General features: G+C 46.6%; 1 protein-coding gene across 3 annotated transcripts in view; it reads left to right on the forward strand.

Annotated features, from left to right (window-relative positions):
• TMEM269 (transmembrane protein 269) overlaps nucleotides 1-21983 on the forward strand; it is a 28687-nt gene that overhangs the window by 461 nt on the left and 6243 nt on the right. The window contains exons 2-6 of one of the 3 annotated variants that reach the window (XM_039238604.1): nucleotides 3816-3960; nucleotides 8592-8689; nucleotides 9371-9514; nucleotides 10080-10280; nucleotides 14353-14565. In XM_039238604.1, the coding sequence (XP_039094535.1) occupies nucleotides 3869-3960; nucleotides 8592-8689; nucleotides 9371-9514; nucleotides 10080-10280; nucleotides 14353-14489 (672 nt within the window). In that variant the 5' untranslated portion in view covers nucleotides 3816-3868 and the 3' untranslated portion in view covers nucleotides 14490-14565. Of the gene's footprint in view, nucleotides 1-3815; nucleotides 3961-8591; nucleotides 8690-9370; nucleotides 9515-10079; nucleotides 10281-14352; nucleotides 14566-21983 lie in introns of those variants that run through there. The other 2 variants (XM_039238605.1, XM_039238606.1) reach the window with 2 other exon arrangements.

Genomic DNA, 21983 nt, shown 5'->3' on the forward strand with positions numbered 1-21983 from the left:
CGCCTGCTCACTTTTCTGCTCTCTCTCACCGGCCTCAGGGCTGCCTGCGTTTTCTTCCCTTTCTCCCCTCTACTCCCAACCATATCCGACCCAGACACCTCCTTACCAAACATCACCGCTACTCAAGGTCATTCGGGCATATCCCCAACTTCGGGCTCCCCGCCCACCGCGCCTCTGGTGCGCCCCTTTCTCCCTGGGATCCAGCCTCATTGTGCTTTTGCACCTTTTACCCCTTTGCCCCTACTTCCTTGGAGACTCTCCCTAAATATCGCCACATTAATGAAACCTTTCCCTCCTGCCACCGCAGACGTAGTCTGGTGTTCCACTGTGCGCCCACAGCAAGGGGACAGCCCGTTGCCCAATGTAACACTTGTGCACTGTCCCTACTCGAGTCTGCCTCCCCTACCAGACTCCTTCCTTGTTGGGGATGCAGCCTGGCTCTTGTTCTCTGCCCTGGAACGCAGTCCTGGCACAGAGCGTCAACAAATGTTTCTTTTTTTTTTTTTTATTTTTTTTTTATTTTTTTTATTTCTAGGAGAGAGAGACAGAGACAGCATGAGCAGGGGAGGGTCAGAGAGAGAGGGAGTCACAGGCCGAAACAGGCTCCAGGCTCTGAGCTGGCAGTCAGCACAGAGCCCGACACGGGGCTCGAACCCACGAACCGCGAGATCATGACCTAAGCGAAAGTCGGACGCTTAACCGACTACGCCACCCAGGCGCCCCAACAAATGTTTCTTAAAATGAGTAAATGGAAGATCATAGGCATTGGGTAAATGTTGGGTGTGTGTGGAGGGTCTGGATTGCTGAGAGTTCTTTTAAGAGAGCTTCTTGGAGGACAGACTCAACAGGCTTTGGTGCAGGGGAGAGATGCGATTTGTCACAGTGAGAGGATCTTTGGGAAGCACCAGAGTGACACACTCTACTGATTTAACGATCATTGGACAACTTCGATTGTCAGGCCTCTTGCTGGGCACAGGGGACCTCAGTCTGCACTCAGGTTGCTTGCCCTGCAGTAGACAAGGAAGACAAGGTAGGCGGTGTCAGTGCAGAGTGCCAAGTGTCACACGGTGAGCACACGGAGAGGTGGCCGTGCAGAGGAGGAGTGCTCACTCTAGGGGGGAGGGTCAGCCTTCCCAAGAAGGACCACGAACGAGCCTGAGAGCAGAGGGAGGGCCAGAGCCAGGGGCAGTTGACAGAGGAGGCCGAGAGCTGAGCCAGCCTCATCCTAAGGGCTTGTGCGCCAAAGGAAGGAGGTGGACTCCATCCTGGGGGATTGGGGAGCCACTGACAGGCTTCCACAAAGTTCGGGAGTGACACGATCTAGTCCTGCAGGCCACTTCTGTGCGATGCCTCAGACCCTTCCTCTGAGAAGCCTTCTCTGAGCCCTCTGTCAGGCTGGACCCCTCTTCTTTGCTCCCCTGGCAGCCTGGTCACCTCCCCTTTTCTGTGCAGGGTCGAACACCTCTGCTGGCCCGAGCTCCTTGAGACACAAGGCCAGGTCTTAATCTTTTCCACGTCCCAAGCACCAGGCACTCAGTCTTGCTCATGACCAAATGTTTGCTGAATGAATGGACGGCTCCTTTCGTCTCTGGATTTCTAGAGCCTTACATCCTTACACCCGGAACCTGAAAAATTGCATTTAATTGGGAAGGAGGAGGCCCGATTCAAATCCTGGCTCCGTCATTCACTGGGACATGTCACTTTATCTTGAAACCTCAGTTTCCTCTTCTGTGAGATGGGGTACCACCATGAACAGAGTCTGGGAGTCCCCACATGCATGCATGAGCCTTGTTTCCTGATAGACCGTGAGTTCTGTGCAGGTGTTCCCAGCACCTGGCACAGGCCGAGCTTACAGGGAGTACAATGCTCAGTCCTATTGGTTGGTAGAGAGCAGAGTGCAGAGTTAAGGGGAAAGAACACCTAAGGTGAAGTTGTAAGTCCCGGTCTGCCACTTCTGGTGTGACTTTGAGCAAGACTGAGTCTTCTTTGCCTTACCTGGCAAGTAGGGATATTAACCCTCACCTTGGCAGGCCTCACGGGCCAATGGAAACCATAGACATGAAAGTGCTTCATAAATGAGATGATACAGTAGATAATCGATCATTAATTAAAAACAACAACTCAAGTAGTACAGATGAGGTGTGTGTGGTAACTGCTGGCAATGCCCCAGGCATCTGCTGACTACCCCTGACTGGCAGAGATGCGGGGTTGGTGCCCTGGCAGCAGCTGGGCTGGGGACGGAGGTGTCTGGTCTCGCTGGGGTCAGCCCCAGGGCCCAGGAGAGACCCGGAGGCAGGGGTTCCTGGGGAGGAACTCTGCAGCCAGCCTTGACTCCCAGATTTCTCAGCCAACGTTCTTCTGTCTTAGGTTTTGTAGGGTCCCAGGAATCCTGATGGCCGGCCTGGGGGAGTAGTGTGCCCCACAGCGCCGTCCTGAGAGACTCCCAGTTCTGAACTCCCAGTCCAGCGCCCTCCTCCCAGGCTCTGACATCTTGGTGGCAGAGTTTATGGGCCATAATTTGTCTTTAAGTCTAGCCTGGGGCAGACACGGGGCGAGTAGAGGCAGAGTCTCCACTTCCTCACCTTTAAAATGAGTGAAGATTAAATGCGAAAGCAGATGCGACCACGCCTCAGGATTTGCAGATTTTACTCAGGTTCAAGATTGGTGTTTACAGATGACCAGTGGGGCTTCCCTGTTTCAGGAAGCACTGGGGCTCTTTCTCCCAAAGAAACTTTGTGCCACAGGCCATTTATGTGTACAGAGTGCACGTTTGGTCTTAGAGGAAAACCAGAGCCGGCCAGGCTACGGAGACGGGCAGGGCTGGCTGATCCCTGGCGCCCTGGGGCCCCGGGGCAGGGCTGCTGCTCCTGGGGAGGATGAAAGCGCCCTGTGGGGCTGACCCCCGAGCTCCTCCTGGCTTCCTACACCACACACCGCCTCCTGCCCGGCCTTAGAATCCAGCAGGCGGGACTACCTTCCACTCACTGAGGATGTGATTTGAGCCAGTATCTCCAATTCTCTGAGCCTCGGATTTTTCATTCATAAGATAATGACAGCACCACCTCCTGAGGTCGTCAGGGTCAGGAGACCGAACCCAGTGAAAGGGGCCTTGTGGACTGTTTTGTGCTGCTCTCATCTCTCATCTCTTCCCCTGCCGGAGCTGGGCCTGATGTTCTGGTTGGCGCTTGTCAGAACCAGGACCTCGGGGCAGCCCCGTCCTTCTGAGGGAGTGAAGGGAGTGAGCACGGCCTGCGGGACAAGGGAGCCTGACTCTGCAGTGGGTCCCTTTTGTGCTTGCTACCCCTCAGGTAGCCTCTCACCCCCTGGAACATTCCTGGGGGTGAGGGGGTGGCCCTGTCCCAGTGTTATTTTTTATTCCTGTGGGACTCACCTCACAGGAATAGAAAATATTACAAGTAGCTTTGTAATTTTTTTTTTAAAGGGCTCACCTATGGGAAAAGGCCCATCTCTCAGATAGGGGAAGGGCCCATATCCCTTGTACCTGGGGCCATGGGGGTAGCAGCAGAGCCACCCGCGGGCTGGAGGGAGGTCTGTGCTGTGGGCAAGGGGTGCAGACAGAGGGGCTGCAGACGGCGGTGTCCCTGCCTCAGTGGCTTTGCTGTTGCACTTCCCCGAGACACTCATCTTCAGCATCTTGGTCTTTACCTCCTGGTGTCCTTCATCTACTGCCCATCTCATTGCAGTCAGTGCAACAGTGTTGGGAGGGTGTGGTCCAGGGAACAGGAGCCACCTGGTCCCGGGAGCCCCTTTTGGGACTCTTTGACCTTGGGAACCCCTTGCCCCTCTCCCCTGAGTCCCAGGTTCGTGCACCAGTTTCTTCCTGATCAACAACCAGAGCCATCTCTACATGAATGAATTTTCCTGGAAGGATGTTACCAATGCCTTGTCCCTGGCCAACATGATCCTAGGGCTCTTCTCCATCTTCTGCAGCTTCTGCAAGTAGGTCTGGGGCCCAGCAGGGTTGTAGCCAAGAGCTGAGCCAATGGCATGGGACGGGGAGTGGGGAGCCTAGATAGCCAGGCACTGAGGCACAGGGTCAGCTGGGGGCAGGAGAAAGGGTAGTGATTGGGAGTCAAGAGGCCAAGATCCTAGCCTCAGTTCTACTACCAGCCTGATATGTGACTTTGGCTGGTCACATCTCTGAGCCTTGGTTTCACCATCATTGAAACAAGGTGCTTGTGATCACTAAGCTCCTTCTAGCTATGAGAAAACCAAGAGATTCTGTTCTGGTGGCCTTTCCAGAATCCTTGGGTAGGCAGACTGTCATTAAAAATTTTTGATTCTTAAATTAGAACATATGATCTGGGGAATATTTACAATCAGCACTATTGTGGAAAATCTGGGATGTGTTTATGGGCCCCTAAAAGGAATTATATTTCTACAAATTGAATCATATGTCAATGCCTTGGCAAATCAGTTCTTTAAAGATAAATCCTTTATAATGCAGATAACATCTTCCTAAGCTGGTTGATACTCTATAACCATCAGCAGGTGACTTCTCTGGATCTGTTTCACATCCATAAAATGATTTTGCCTGATGATGTTTGAGTTCCCTTCCAGTCTGAGAATTTTATGAGTCTCTAAGTCTGGATTTTTTGTAGTCTTATAAAGTAGAGCATATCTACAGCAGAAAATCTCCAACTTCTTAGTGCAGTTCAATCTTCGGGGACTGTAGTTAAAAGAAATTTTTATTTTAATGTTTATTTACTCTTGAGAGAAAGAGAGAGAAAGACAGAAGCGTGAGCCGGGGAGGGGCAGAGAGAGGGAGACACAGAATCCAAAGCAGGCTCCAGACTCTGAGCTGTCAGCACAGCGCCCGACACAGGGCTTGAACCCACAAACCTTGAGATCATGACCTGAGCTAAAGTCAGATGCTTAACCAGCTGAGCCACCCAGGTGCCCCAGTTCTGAGAGTGTGGTTTTTATAATACAATGGTGGGTGCAGTTCCCTTTAGACATACAGAAAGGTAGTGCTGAGTTTGTTTGGAGAGAGCTGATGCCTGGGGTGAGGCTCTCTGCTTCTGCTTGGCCATCCAAGCATTGCAATGAGGGTATAGACTTAGAAATGGCGTTCTAGGGCAGCCTTGCCTGAGACTCTGGTGGCTGCTTTTAAAGAGGTCTGGAAGCATGTGCTGGGCTGAAGCACAGAATCCTTGAATGTAGGCTCTGAAAGAGATCTTGGAAATCATTTAGAGCATCAAAATATGTGAGACAAAAAAAAAAATAATAACTGCCAGGAGAAATGGACACATCTGTGATTGTAGTTGGATATTTCAACACCCCTCTATCAGAAACTGACATCCAGTTGGTAGAAAATCAGTGAGGATTTCAGTGGAACTGAACAGCACCATCCATCAACTGGATGTAATTGATACTTATAGAATACTTTATCCAATAACAGCAGAATACACATTCTTCTCTTCACACCTTTAGGCTATAAGACATACCTCAACAAATGTAAAAGAATAGAAATCATATGAAGTATGTCCTCCAATCACATGGAATGAAAGTAGAAATCAATAACAGAAAGATAACTAGAAAATCCCAAAACATGTCAAGGTTAAGCAACACGATTCTGAATAATACATGCATTAGAGAAGAAAAGTATTCTTTTTAATTTTTTATTTATTTTTGAAAGAGAGAGAGAGCAGAAGCTGGGGAGGGGCAGAGAGAAAGGGAGACATGGAATTAGAAGCAAGCTCCAGGCTCTGAGCTGTCAGCACAGAACCTGACATGGGGCTTGAATTGAGACCATGACCTGAGCCAAAGTTGGACGCTTGACCAACTGAGCCACCCAGGCGCCCCAGGAAGAAAAGTATTTTGAACTAAAAGAAAATGGAAATATAACTTGTCAAAATTTGTGAGCAGCAGTGAAAGTGATAGTTAGAGGGAAATTTATAGCATTGAATGTATGTACTAGAAAAGAAGTCTGCTCTGTGGAAGACAACATCAGGAGAATTAGAAGGCAAGCTGCAGGCTGGGAGAAAATATTCACAAAAGGTACATCTGAGAAAGGACTATAATCTAAAATAGACAAAGCTTCAAACTCTTTTTTTTTTTAATTTTTAATGTTTTATTTATTTCTGAGAGAGAGAGAGACAGTGTGAACAGGGGAGGGTCAGAGAGAGAGAGGGAGACACAGAATCCGAAACAGTCTCCAGGCTCTGAACTAGCTGTCAGCACAGAGCCTGACGTGAGGCTCAAACCCACGAACTGTGAGATCATGACCTGAGCCGAAGTCAGATGCTTAACCGACTGAGACACCCAGGTGCCCCAAAGCTTCAAACACTTGAATAAGAAAACAAACAACTCAGTTAAAAAATGGGCCAAAGACCTTAACAGAGACCTCACCAAAGAAGATATGCAGATGGCAAGTAAGCATGTGAAAAGATGTTCCACATCATATGCTATCAGGGAGATGTGGTGAGATGCTCCTATACAGCTGTCAGCCAAGCAGTTGTCCAGAACACTGACAGCACCAAATGCTGGCGAGGATGTGGAGCAACAGAACTCTCATTCATTGCTGGTGGGAATGCAAAATGGTTCAGCCACTGTGGAAGACAGTTTGGCAATTTCATAAAGCTAAACCTAGTCTTACCATATGATCCAGCAATCATACTGTTTGGGATTTATCCAAATGAATTGAAAACTATGTCCACACAAAACCCTGCACTTGGATGTTTATGATGTTTAATTTACAATTGCCAAAACTCACAAGCAACCAAGATATCTTCTAATAAGTGAATAGACAAATAAATTGAGGTATTTCCAAACAATGGAGGATTGCTCAATCTTTCTAAAAAGAAATTACCTGTCAGACCCTGAGAAGACACACAGGAATCATAAGTGCATATTACTAAGTGGAAGAAGCCAATCTGAAAAGACTACATACTGTATGATTACAATGATATGATATTCTTGAAAGGCAAAAATATCAAGACAATAAAAAGATCAGTGATTGCTACAGGAGGGTGGGGGGAATGAACAGGTGGAGCACAGAGGGTTTTTAGGACACTGGAAATGCTCTTCATGATGCTATGATAATGGGTACTTGTCATCATACATTTGTCCAACACCATAGAATGTACAACACCAAGAGTGAACCCAAAGGTAAACTATGGACTTTGGGTGACTGCGTGTCAACATAGGTTCATCCTTGGTATGTGCCAAGAATTGGAATGTACTGTTCTGATGAGTGATATTGATAATGTGGGAGGCTATGCATAGGTGGTGGGTGGGGGAGTAGATGGGAAATTTCTGTAGCTTCCTTTCAATTTTGCTGTAAACCTAAAACCTCTCTCCCCCAAAAAATAAAGTCTTAGAAAAAGAGAAAAAAAAAGGAAGACTGAAAATCAATAGTATAAGCTTCCACTGCAGCAAACTAGAAAAAAAAAAGTTAAATCCAGAGTAAGCAGAAGAAAATAATAAAAATGAGAGCAGAGGAGCACCTGGGTGGCTCAATCCGTCAAACATCTGACTCTTGATCTCAGCTCAGGTCTTGATCTCAAGGTCATGAGTTCAAGTCCCGCGTTGGGCTCCATGCTATGCGTGTGAAGCCTACTTAAAATAAAAAAAAAATTAAAAAAAAAAAGAGGGCCACCTGGGTGGCTCAATCAGTTGAGCATCCGACTTTGACTCAGGTTATGATCTTGCAGTTCGTGAGTTCGAGCCCACATTGGGCTCACTGCCACCACCCTGTCTGCACAGAGCCCGCTTCTGATCTTCTGTCCCCCTATCTCTGTGCCTCCCCCACTTGTGTTCTCCCAAAAATAAATAAATATTTAAAAAAAGAGAGAGCAGCCATCAATGAAATTAAAAGTAAGAAATCAGTAGAGAAAATCAATGAAACCAAAAGCTGATTAATTCTTTGGAAAAATCAATAAAATTGATAAGCCTCTAGGCAGGCTAACCAAGAAAAGTAAGGAAAAAAAGAGAATGCACAAACTACCAGTATCAAACTACCAGTATCAGAAATTAGAGAGCCATCACTACTGATCTCATGGACATTAAAAGGATAATATAGGAATATTATGAACAACTCTTATAAGTGTGATAGCCTAAATCAAATGGACCAATTCCTTAAAAGGCATAAGTTACCTAAACTTGCACTAGGAGAAATAGCTCATCTGAATAGGCCTCTATCTATTAAATCATTTGGCACAAACCCCTCACTTTCTAGATGGAGGAAGAGAGGCCCAGAGGGGTAGGAAGTGGTTTATCTGACAATCCACAGTGACATGGTTGTAGAGGCTGGGAACATGGGACCCCTGTGGCCTCAAATACGCCTGAGATTTAGAGTTGGAAGTGCCCTTAGTGATTATCTAAGGGGCTCGAGGCCGAGGCGCCGCCTTTAAGACTGTGGGTTGAGAGTACGGCAGGGATGTGTGTGTGTGTGTGGTGTGTAAAGCAGAGTATTTCAGAAAGAACATGAGTGTGGGGGACATGCAGGGCAGGGCATGTGTATGCAGGCAAGTGTGGGAAGTGTGTAGTGCCGTGGAGGGTGGGCACTGCCCAGTGGAGACCATGACCGAGCTGTCCTATCCGGGCCTGCCGCCCTACGTACACTTCAGGAAATGCTACTGTGCCTCCTGGATGCTTCTGATCAGCTTCCTATTAGACACGGCGGTTGTGACAATAACCAAACACCTCGGCCTCTGCTCCAAATCAGGTGAGTCCAGGCCTCAGACCCCTAATCGCTGGCCCCAGCAGCCATCTCGGGTCACCCTTCATCATCTCACATCCAGCAGGCGCTCAGGAGTCAGCAGTCCTGTTCATCTCCCTCCGAGGATGGCAGAAGCAGCCGGAGAACAGTCCGGGAGCCCCACGATCTAGACCTAGCCTCCCCCCCACCCCCCCCTCCACCGGCTCATGTGTTGGTCCTTAATCATCCTTCCCCAGCCCGCTGTTTGCTTAGCAGGGCTGCCTCCCTGTTAGGGCCGCGCGGGACTGGGCGTGGGTGGTGGCTGCTGTGCTCAGGAGCCGGGAAATGAAAAATCACCCCAGTGGAGCAGCTGGTTTAAAATAATAGAAAATATTTCCATGTAAGATTTTGCTTGAAAAAAGGGTTCCGTGGCTTGTGAATTTGTATCCGGTCGTAGTCCAACCCTGGATGTTCAAGGACAGGAAATCTAAGACCTGAGAAGGAAAGACTTGTCTAAAGCCGCCCGGTCCGTGTGAGGCAGAGCCTGGAGGAGCCCGCTGTCCTTTAGCCCTGGGGCCTGGAGCAGCTCTGGGACCTCACACCCAGCTTGGCACCTCTGAAGCTCCCCCACCTCAGGGGACTGAGGTGCAAGACAAATGAGCAAATGGGTACAAGTGGGTAAGTCCTAACCTCGACCTTCTGGAGCAGGGGTGGAGCTGAATGACTTTGCTGTCTTCACCACCTTTGGCCTGGCCTCTGCCCTGCTCCTAGGCGTGGATGGGCCTCTGATTGGGTTCCTGGCCATCATCTATGTGTTAGCTGCTACTTTCCGCCTGTGTTTTTATTCAACTGGTGAGTGGACCCCAGCCTTATAGCTGAGGGTGGGGAGCCACCGAGGGGCGCTGTTGGATGCCAGGAGCCTTGGGGGGGGGGGCGATATTGACTCCTCCCTCTCCTCTTCGGTCCCTTTTCCTTCCCTCTCCTGTGTCCCCAGCCCACTGGAGGCTGGAGGCTGCCAGGGCAGAGCCCTGCAGGCAGGCAGGGGCCCATGGTTCTCGGACCAGCTGGGCCCCCTTCTCGTTGTGTGACCTGTGGATGGTGCACAGAGACTCACAGAATCCGGAACTGGAGGCCATCCTCCAGGTTTCTACAACAGCAAGAGAAGCGAGCTCTGGCCGAGGGCAGTTGCCTTGCCCAAGGTCACAACGCAAGGGGGTGTAGATGCGGACTAGAGACCTCAGAGGACCCTCTTACAGAGCTTTCCCCAGGGCCCGGGCCCACGCCTTGTCCTAGTCACTGCCTGGCAAGGGAGGGGATCTGGAGCGGGCGGCAGACCTGACAGAGCCAGGCTCACTTTGTTCGGATTGCGTCAGAGCGGTGGGAGGCAGCTGACCTCCGCCTCTTCCTTCCCTGGCAGGTGCTCCCTTCACGTACAAGGGTCTCCCCTGCCGCTACGCTTCCTGTGTTTTGGCCTCCACCTGCCTTCTGACCAAAGGCAACACGTTCATTCTCTCTTGCATGGCCTCACTGATGATTCTATTCATGATGGACCAGAGCTACTATCCACATGACGAAATCCTGGAGTCCGAGAACTGGAAAAAATTGATTTATCTAGGAGGTGAGTGAAAATACTGCTCTCAAATGTCACCAGTGCTGGTTTAGTATCGCTGCTGCTCATGGCTGCCCTGTACCTCACGCCCACACCCCTCCCTGTACTCACCCTCCTTTATTTGTGTCCTTGGAGTTTATCACCATCTGACATGTATCTACTTGTTCATTGTCTATACACACTAAACTTGCCCCAGAGAGAAGACTCTCTTTTATTCAAGAAATAATCCCTGGACCTCGGATTGTGCCCACCATGTGGTAGATGCTGAACAAGTATTTGTTGAATGCTATTGAGTTCAATCAGTAGTTCAACCTACCATATGCCAGGTACTGGGACCAAACTGGCACACTAGACAAACACTTCCTGCCTCGGGATTCACAGTCTGATAGGGGAGACAGACACCAACCAAATAATGGCAGAAATAACTAGAAATCCATAGTTGTTTTTAAAAAGTTTATTTATTTATATATGTAAGTATATAATATATACATATTATATATTAATATATAATAATATAATATTATAATAAAATATAATAATTTTATAAAATATAAATATATATATATACATATAGAGAGAGAGAGAGAGAGAATCCAGAAGGTTCCATGCTAACAGCACGGAGCCCCTGACATGGGCTCGAACCCACAAACTGTGAGATCATGACCTGAGCTGAAACCAAGAGTTGGACACTGGAAACGCACACTTTGGATGTGTAGTAGAAGCACAGGGTGCTCTGAGAGGGTGTCAGAGGGGACCTAATTAGACTGAAATGGTCTGAAGGGTAGAAAGGATGCCTTCAGAAGGTAACATTTAAATGGAACATGGGTGAAGATGGTCAAAGGTACAGACTTCTAGTTAGAAGTAAGTTCTTAGAACGTAATGGACAACATGGTGACTACAGTTAACAATACCACATGTGTGGGGCGCCTGGGTAGCTCAGGTGGTTACACATCTGACTTCAGCCTAGGTCATGATCTCACGGTTTGTGGTTCAACTCCTACATCAGGTGAGCACGAGCCCTGCTTTGGGTGATCCCATTTCTCTCTCTTTCTCTGCCCCTTATGGGATTCTCTCTCTCTCTCTCCCCCTCACTCACTTGCACCCTCTCTTAAAAAAAAACAAAAACAAAAACAAAAACCAGGGCGCCTGGGTGGCTCAGTCAGTTAAGCGTCTGACTTCAGCTCAAGTCATGATTTCGAGGTTTGTGAGTTTAAGCCCTGTATCGGGCTCTGTGCTGAGAGCTCGGAGCCTGGAGCCTGCTTTGGATTCTGTGTCTCCCTCTCTCTCTGCCCCTCCCCTGCTTGTGTTCTGTCTGTCTTTCTCTCTCTCTCTCAAAAATAAACATTAGAAAAAAAGAAATATTTGGAAGTAGCTAAGAGAGTAGATCTTAAATGTTCTCATCGCAAGACAAGAAAATGGATAACTGTGCAGGGGCAGATGCTAACGAGAGTGCTGGGAATGTCACAGGACACACAAATATAAAATCATTACGCTGCACACCTCGGACTAATACAATTTTGTGTTATATGTCCATAATATCTCAATAACACTAGGGGAAAAAAAAAGGAAACCTTCAAGATGACTGGCTAGGTGGGTAAGAGAGGTAGTTCAGAAGAGCAAATGGCATTTTCTAGGCTCCAGGCTAGAAGGTGCTGGATGCATTCGTGCAGCCGTGTGGCTGGAACTTGCTGAGAGATCTGCACCGAGACCAGGAAGGGGCGGGTTTTGGGAACTGATCCTAGCGGCAAACAAGAAGCCTCTGAAGGGATTTGTGAGCAGCAGTTTTAAGGGACCACTTTGACTATAATGTAGAGATCAGATGGCGGGAGACTGAGAACAAAGGAAGAAAACTGACTTGCTGTCATATGAGAGGTGGGGGCGACAGAGCAGATGAAGGGGTTTCAGATGCATGTTGGGACGGAACCGATACTGAGGAAGCCCTGAGGTCCTGGCCACACTGGGGACCTGGCAGATGTCTCCCTGGAGTTCTCCCTGACTCAGGGCTTCCTTCAAGGACTACCAGCATCTCTTCTTCTGAGATGTGCTCATGGGGACAACGTCTACAGAGATACTCGGTTTCTTCCTTTATTCCCTGTGGGTCCAATCTGGTTCATAGGGCCCTTGCTTCCATCCTGATCTTCTCTTTTAGGTTCACACCCTTTCTCTGTAGCATCAGCACCAACGCCCTTGCACAAGTTCTCGGCACCAGCACCCCACCCCCCCCACCCCCCCTGTGGCCCAGCTAGCGGAGGCAGAACAGTGTTGGGAAGCGTCCGGGTTTGCTGCTAAACAGACCTGAGTTCAAGTTCCAATGCCAGCACATGTTAATGGCATGAACTTGGGCTGATGATCTCATTATTTTGAGCTGTTTTCTTCATCTATAGAATGAAGCCAATAATTCCTACTTTAGGATTCTTGAGATTAAATGGGATAATGTATACCAATCCTCTGGCACAGATATGTCCTGTAGATGGAAATTTCTAGTCCCTTCTTCCCTCCACCTGCCCTCCTATCTCATGGCAAGAGTGTTTCCCACAATGCTCTTTGCTCCTGTAGATACTACTGATCCCCTTTTCTCCCAGTAAACCATATGCTGGGCCTCAGTCTTCCTTGGATTATCTTGGCCGTGAGAGTGAAGGAGGAAACTGCACCTCACAGATTTGGATACCACTTAATACCAGACACCAGCTGGACAGATTTCAAAACGGCCACTCTCCATAGTCCTCTTACCTGGAGTGCAGCCGATCACCTTTTTAAACTGAGGTTCCATCTCCTCCACAGAGCTTCTGAGAAGCTGGCCTGTGGCTATGAGACCTTATATCGCGTATTTTCCAGGACAACTCTGGTTTAAAATAATTGTCCCATTGCCTCAACAGATCAATGACTGTTCTGAAATACTAAGTATTCCAAAGTTCCAATACATCTCTGTAACTGCTTCTCACCCTTAGAAGTGATCTTCTGCCAGATCATATGTTCTGATTTTTCTTGAGGAACGCATGCCAGTTCTCCCCATGGAAATGCTGTTGCTCGTACTCTCCCACTCACTCTTTGAGCTTTCCCAGGCTAAGTGTCTAGTTTTTACAAGTCAGGCAGACACGGCTTTGAATCAAGACCTTGTGCAGGTTATATCCCCTCTGTCTCCTCATCTGGAAAACAGACTGGGTTCTGAAGCACAGAATCATGGTGAAATGTAAATGGAGCAATCTTTGTAATATACCCAGCAGATTGTCTAGTGCAAAGTAGATATTCCACAAGTGTTGGGGAATATCTTTTGCCTTTCAGTGGCAAATCTCAGATTCAGATGTGTTGGGGTGCCCCAAGACCACCCCCAAGTTCAGTGCTTCCCTAGGGGACTCAGGATGCGTATAGTCAGATTCATGGCTAAGACTTATGACAGCAAAAGACACAAAGCAAAGGCAGCAAAGGAAAGGGGAAAGGGGAAAAATCTAGAGGAAATGAGGTGCAGGCCCCCAAGCGTCCTCCATGTGGGGTCACCTTGCACAAAACTGTGACAACACTCGTGAAAGTCTTGTCCACCTAGAAGCTCTTTAGAGACTCAGGGCCCAAGAAGTTTATAGGGGCCGGTCACATCAGCACCCTCGGCCTAGCGGTAACAAAATTCTAGATTTACACAGAAGGAAGTCAACGCTCAGGACAGGGAACCATTCTTGCCCATTAGGGAAAGTTCTATGCTGATCTAGGGAACTGTTTACTACCCACTTTCCCGGACTCCAGTCAAAGGCCAACCTGGCAAGCATGCCTTTCTTTCTTTTTCTTTTTTAAAGTTTATTTATATTGAGAGACAGAGTGAGCAGGGGAGGGGCAGAGAGAGAGAGGGCGAGACAGAATGCCAAGCACGCTCCACGCTGTCATCACAGAGCCTCACACAGGACTCGACCCCATGAACCATGAGACATATTACGGCCTGAGCCGAAATCAAGAGTCATACGCTTAACCGACTAAGCCACCCAGGCGCCCCTGGGATCTCTGTCTCTCCCTCTCTCTCTCACGAAGTACGCAAAGTACGCGAAGGAGAGTTTCATACAAACGGAAGGAACGTTTGCCTTTTTTCTCCCTCCAGGTGTCGTCATGCTGCTTTTGTCCCCCTTCTCCCTAACTGCGTTGTACTGCCTGATGTGGTCGCTGTCCTACATCTTCTTTCCAGATGCGCTGTGGGGCAAGGCCGCGTGCTTCAGGCTACAGCACCAAAGAAACTGAGCAGCCTCACCCACTGCCACCGGCCTCGGGCCAAGCATTGCCTTGCCCTCACTAAATCTTGCCTTATCCCTGTGTCTCCATGCTCGATACGTGTGCCTTGAACCAGAGTAACCCACGATAGGGCCTGTGGCCTTCACTTCTTCCTCTTTACTCAGGGCTCTGAATCCCTTGGGGACAATAGCTGTGTCATATAGAACAGAATTTTTTCCAAGATAAAGTTGGGTTGGTTTTGAGTTCCAGCCCTGTTACCGGCTGGGTGACCTTGTGCACCAAGGTCAAACCCTTGGAGTGGAGCGGAACCCTTTTGCCCTGGTATAAGTCTCCACCTTGACCTGATTCTTATTACTCCTATGTGCGGGGACAGGGGAGGGGAGGGGGGTGCTTATTAAAGCATTTCTTCTTCTTCTTCTTTTTTTTTTTTTTTATTAAAGCATTTCTTAAACCGGCTCTGTAGAGCAAAGCAAATCACAGGACAATCACCCGGCCCAACGTGAACATATACAGGATTTTGTAACTTAAAATTCTATGTTTTAACAGTCAAAGCTTCTACCTTTTGCTTCAGATAGAGATTAGACACATTGACGGCTTGAGGGCACCACCTGGTTCCCGTCTGTTTTTTTTCTCAACTATAAAATACTAACCTCTAAATATTCAGATGCCACTTCATATTCTTTTTTTTCTTTTTAAGTTTATTCATTTATTTTGAGAGAGAGTGAGAGAGTGTGAGCACCAGCAGGGGAGGGGCAGAGAGAGGGAGAGACAGAATCCCAAGCAACGGGCTGTTAGCGCAAAGCCCAATGTGGGGCTCGAACTCAGGAACCATGAGATCATGACCTGAGCTGAAGCCAAGAGTCCGACACTTAACTGACTGAGCCACCCAGGCACCCACCACTTCATATTCTAAAATCCAAATTGAATAAAAATAAAGAATATTGTATGGAACCTTAAAGTTGCCCCTCACAAAGAATTTAGGCCTGAAGGCAGGGAGCACCCCCCACCCCAGCACTGCCTCCGGGCCTTCTACCTCGGGCAGTATATCAAAGGATTGTTTGCTGGTTGGGGCCCCTTCCTCAGCTCTGGCGCCAGAGCACCTTTACCTCAGATCTCATTTCTTGAAATTTGCAGACCAAGGTATTTGGTAAATATGTAGTAAGTCTAAAGTCTGATTTTAAAAATAACCATCTGGTGAGTCCCATTGTTACGATTTGGCTTTAAAGGAGCAGAGAGGCCCTCCTTGTCCCTCCTACTCTCCATTCATATCTCAGAGCATTTATATTTTTTCATGGGTGGATGAATATATCTGTGTCCCACCAGATTTCAGGCTCCTTCAGTTTATATGTTTTTATTTCTGCTATTTACTACAGTGGCCGGCGCTCAAAAGTGTTTGCTTTGCAGATGAATTGATTTTATTGTGCATTCTAGCAAATTATATACAAGATTACTATAATGTAATAAGAACCTTACAAATATACATCTATATACACACACGTACAAATGTGTGATGTCCTTTGGTACTACACCCTCACCGTCATTTCAGAGATGCTACACTTCATAATATTTTGGGAAATCCACTTTGAGAACTGTCTTCACAAGCTCTTAGAAGCCAGCCCCTAGCACAGTGCCTAGACATAGTAGGTGCTCAAAAAATACTTGTATTCTGAACGAACCAAATCTGGTCCCAAAACCTACTATTGAAGATTATTAGCCAATGATATCCTCTCCCGAAGCCCCATTAGCTATCAGATTTGCCCTCAAATGACTTCTGGCTTTTTCTAAAATTTTAAACTATGTTCAAAATAAGATACAGTCTGAAAGAGGATCTCTGTGTCCATTTTGGGCCACCGCAGCAGAGTTAAAATAAATATGTAGACCCCCGCCCTTGCCCAAAGATGGCCGCTTTGAGGAGGAAAATACCCATTTGGATATGTAAACTGTGCTTCGTTTCTGACAATAATACATACCTCATTGCCTCAAACACAAGTTTAGGTCAGGGACACAAGGATAGGTATAGGTCAACTGAGAGCCTCTAGATTTCACAGCGGTGATACATGCTTCCTTCCAACCACGTGCAAGTATGCAGCCCTTCGACACTGGTTCTGGGGACCCAGGACACTAATGCTAATTGTGCAGGCCTTCCCCAGGAATAGAAATTTTAAAGTAGAGGCGCCTGGGTGGCTCAGTCGGTTGGGTGTCTGACTTTGGCTTAAGTCATGATCTCACACTTGTGGGTTCAAGCCCCACATTGGGCTCTGTGCTGACAGCTGGGAGCCTGGAGCCTGCTTCGGATTCTCTGTCTCCCTGTCTCCCTGCTCCTCCCCTGCTCTCTCTCTCTCTGTCTCTTTCAAAAATAAATAAATGTAAAAAATTTAAAAAAAAGAAATTTTAAAGTAGAATGGCTAAAATAGGACATTGTTCTAAAGTAAAATAAAATTAATGAAAAAATGAAACAAAATGTTCTAACATAGAACAGCTCTCAGGAACAAGTGGGAAGTCTGAGACTTTAAAAACAAGTTTCTCAGGGGCATCTGGGTGGCTCAGTCTGGTTAAGCCTCTGACTTTGGATCAGGTCATGATCTCATGCTTTGTGAGTTCAAGCTCCACATCGAGCTCTGTGTTGACAGCTCAGAGCCTGGAGCCTGCTTAGGACTCTGTGTCTCCCTCTGTCTCTGCCCCTCCCCTGCTTGTGCTCATCTCTCTCTCAAAAATAAATGAACATTTAAATAAATAAATAAATAAAACACTTCTCAGATGAACACCTGAAGTCAGAGGGATTGATTCTTGACTGGAGGCAGCTCTGCTACCTCTCACCTCAGGACAGAGTGTAGATTTCCCGTCTAGTCCCCCTGAGCTATCCTGTGCCCCGTGAGCAGGGCCAAGTGACTGAGAATTCTGGGGCCTTCTATTTATTTGTTTATCTATCTATCTATCTATCTATCTATTTATTTTAGCTCTGTGAGTGAGTGAAAGGTTTAATCTCTTTAAACCCATTTCCTTAACTGTAAAATGGAATATTTACTTCCTTTCTGGGTTGCCTTGTGAATTAATTACAACACATAAGGTAACTAGAATAGGGAATGGCACGTAAAAGGTGTTAAATAGAAGTTAGATCTCTCCTCCTCTCTCTCTAGGCTTTCTCCCTTCCCATTATACACCTTTCCATTAAAAATAACAGTAATAATAACAATTAACATTTACTTAGTCCTTTCTGTGTGTCAAGAATTGTGCCTTGCACTTTACTCTTTCACTTAATCCCCCATACAACCCAGTGACAGGGTGACTGTAGGCTTAAGGTCAGCAGTTCTCCAAGTGTGGTACACGGACCCCTGGAGTTCCTGAGACATTTTCAGGCTTAAAGCTATTTTTTAAAACTGTGTATTAATTTTGAGAGTCAGAGAGACACCGAGCATGAGCAGCGGGGAGCGGCAGAGAGAGAGAGGGAGACACAGAATCTGAAGCAGGCTCCAGGCTCTGAGCTATCAGCACAGACAGAGCCCGATGTGGGGCTCAAACATGGGGCTCATGAACTCCAAGGTTATAACCTGAGCCAAAGTCGGATGCCCAACTGACTGAGCCACCCAGCAGCCTCAAAACTATTTTCTTAATAATCCTAAAACAGGAACTGAAAATCACTGTTGACATTTTGCTAATGGTGCAAAGCAACAGTGGGTAAAGCTCCTGGTGCCTTGGTGTGAATCTAGGCAGTGGCACTGAATGGTACTGGTAGTTTTCACTGCCAGATATAGTGAGCAAAACAAAAAACCATTTCACTTAAGAATGTCCTTGATAGGGGCGCCTGGGTGGCTTAGTCGGTTGAGCATCCGACTTTCGCTTAGGTCATGATCTCACGGTTCGTGGGTTCGAGCCCCGCGTCGGGCTCTGTGCTGACTGCCAGCTCAGAGCCTGGAGTCTCTTTCAGTCTGTGACTCCCTCTCTCTCTGACCCTCCCCTGCTCACACTGTCTCTCTCTCTCTCTCTCTCTCTCCTAGAAATAAAAAAAAAAAACATAAAAAAAAAGAATGTCCTTGATAAATCAGTAAAAATTATTCTTTTTATTAGACCTTGACCCCTGAGTATACTTCTTTTTAATATTCTGTGCGACAGTGGAAGGTATGCATAAAGAACTCCTACATACTGATAACTATGATGGTTGACTCCAGAAAAAGCACTGGTCTTAGTCTGAGCTGAACTAGCTGCTTTTCTTATAAAATACCAAACGATGACTGACAAACGAGGGTTGTTCAGACTTGGTTTTCTTGAAATACGAGCTGAGCGAGACTGTCACTTCTTGAAACAAGTTTTTGTTACCAACGATAAAATTTGAGCTTTTCAGTGACTTTTGGAAAACTTGTATCTACTGCCGTGAGCTTGACAGCTTTCCAATACTCAAAAGACTTTCTGAGGAGATCAGTGGGGATATTAATGAAAATGTGTTTTTAAGGATATATAATAAAATGTGTAAACATTTGAAAGACCTGCATAACTCAGCGAAGCAGTGTTTTCTAAATGATCTGCACACAGTGTTACAAGATCATGCATGAATAAGTGATCCATTCAAAGGGCATGAGTCAAAGACCAACTTTTTTGTATTATAACATGGTACAAAAAGTCCATTAATATGGTAACAGATTTCAAGTTGCAACTGACCTTTAAGAAACTACCACCTGCTGAATTTTGGTATTAGCAGCAAAGAAGAACATCTAAAATGATCATTAAAATACCCCTCTCTTGGGGCGCCTGGGTGGCTTAGTCCGTTAAGCGTCCGACTTTCGCTTAGGTCATGATCTCGCGGTTCGTGGGTTCGAGCCCCGCATCGGGCTCTGTGCTGACTGCCAGCTCAGAGCCTGGAGCCTGCTTCAGATTCTGTGACTCCCTCTCTCTCTGACCCTCCCCTGCTCACGCTGTCTCTCTCTCTCTCTCTCTCTCTCTCTCTCTCTCCTAGAAATAAATTTTAAAAAATATCCCTCTCTTTTTCAACTGTATATCACTATGGGGCCAGAGTTTCTTCAGATACTTTAACCAAAACAATATGAGAATGCAGAAGCAGGTATGAGAACCCAGCTCCTTCCCTTTAAGCTGGGTGTTAGATTTGCAAAAATGTAAAACATTGCTACTCTTCTCACTCAGTCTTTATTTTGAAAAATTATTTTTTTCACAAAAGATTTATGTTCAAAAATATTGATTCATTTAAAATAAGAAAAATCGACTACAGGTTAACATAAGTAATGAAAACAAAAGCTCTTTGGGGTCCTCCATTTTTAGACTATAAAGAAATCTGAAACTGACATGTCTGAGACTCACTGACTTAGAGATTAAAACTTGTCCAATGTTCACAGAGTTACTAAGTGGTGGTAGTCTGACTTCCCAAGTCAGTGTTCCCATTATGAATTTTTTAAAAATGTTTGAATGTTTTATTTTAGAGAGACAGCGCGCAGGAGAGGAGCAGAGAGAGAGAGAGAGAGAGAGAGAGATACAATCCGAAGCAGGCTCCAGGCTCTGAGCTGTCAGCACAGAGCCCAACATGGGAATTGAACCCATGAATGCGAACCGGGAGATCATGACCTGAGCCCATGTCAGATGCTCAACCGACTGAGCCACCCAAGCGGCCCTTATTATGAATTTTTTGACGTAGAGCTTCAAAAACATGTCTTACCTCTGAGAAACCAGGAATAGGTCCCCTCAGGGTTAGGGAATTCCAGACAGGGAAGCAGACACAAGGTGCTTCCTGTTTCACTGATTATGCTCCCTAGAGCCTTAGCATTCAATGCTATTCCAGTAATGGATGCAGAGGCCTCTGGAACCCTTACCTGAGCCAGGTGAAACTTCTTTCCCTTTAAGTTGTGAATAAACGGATGACCCAGTCTCGCCTTGCTTCAGGCACCTCACATCTCAAAACTCTTTTTTTTGCCACAAACCACAGTAATAAGGAACTTTCCCCTCTAATGCAGCCAGCGCTTTCAGAAGTATACATAAACCTGAAACAAAAGCTTTGTAAAACAATATCTTTACCGTATGATATTTTTGAACGTATTATTTCATTAAAAAGACAAGCTAGTCATAATTTATTAAACGGATCTTACAACCACCCACAGTTTGAAAAATTACAACACTAGAGTACTTCTCTTTGAGGGAATATATTAGGCTGACATCTGTTCATACAGGCAATTCCCTACTAAGGATCAGAATCTTTCCAACCAATGTTCATGCATTACTTGGTTATTTGAAACTTGAAACATTTCCCATAAAACAAGGTGGTTGGGAGGGAGTAACATTCACGAAGGATCTATTACATACATTATCTCATTTATTACTCCAACGAGTGATCTTGACGGGAAGAAAATACTCCATCACATAGATGGGAAAAGTAAGGCTCAGAGATTAGTAACTTCTCTAATGTAGTAGAATTTGATCCCAAGACATTTGACTCCCCAAACTGTGCTTTGTAGCATCCTACAGCATTTTCTTAGGTTTATAATCGCTCACTCCAAACCCCGACTTCTCCAAAAAACAAAACCAAATAATCCCTATTCATCCCAAATTGAGCAGGGCACGATAGAACCTAATTACCATTTATGGGGACAATCTTTATAGAGTCATCCTTAATTATAACTTAGGCTCTCAAAAACACATTTTCCACAGTGGTGGCAAGTTTCTTATACCCCATGAATTCCCTAGTTTGCTCCTAAACCACAGCAATGGGGACAGAATGCTCAGTGATTTCAGAGGCAGCAGGGAAACAAAGAGGACATGGGGATTGCTTGAGACATTCCCAACGCCAGTAGGGAAAGTCTAAGACATTTCCAGGGTGGAGACTACGGGAGGTAGCAGCGTCTGACTCCTTTGCCCTGACTGGTCTACTTCATTTCCAGACATATTCCACTGTCTGACATCCTTCTCCCTACTCCCCGGGAATATCTGGGGGGTAAAAAAGCTCTCCTTTGGCTCAGCATTTAAAATAAACTCTATTGTGGGGCGCCTGGGTGGCTTAGTCGGTTAAGCGTCCGACTTTCGCTTAGGTCATGATCTCGCTGTTCGTGGGTTCGAGCCCCGCGTCGGGCTCTGTGCTGACTGCCAGCTCAGAGCCTGGAGCCTATTTCAGAGTCTGTGTCTCCCTCTCTCTCTAACCCTCCCCTGTTCACTCTGTCTCTCTCTCTCTCTCTCCTAGAAATAAATTTAAAAAATAAAAATAATAAATAAATAAATAAACTCTATTGCTAAAGCTGAAGGATGAACCACCATTCCTGATATGAGCATCTGAAGCGGAAACAACTTTACACTCGGATACTTAAAGATGGCAGGTGGATGGATGGGTAGGTGATTGGTTCTTGAGGAACTAGTCTGAATTTTCCCATCCGTTTCTAGGCCTGATAAAAGTGGCTCCCAGAATGAAAAGCAAAAAGCACCTGCACACTCTCCCTGCTGGTCCGATGAGGTCGGAGGAATCCTAGCCACGGGCCTCTGCCCTGAGTACTGGCTCGCGTGGGAGTAAAGTGCCAC

Source organism: Hyaena hyaena, unplaced genomic scaffold, assembly GCF_003009895.1.
Source record: "Hyaena hyaena isolate Hyena2069 unplaced genomic scaffold, ASM300989v1 scaffold_144, whole genome shotgun sequence".
Classification (NCBI taxonomy): domain Eukaryota; kingdom Metazoa; phylum Chordata; class Mammalia; order Carnivora; family Hyaenidae; genus Hyaena; species Hyaena hyaena.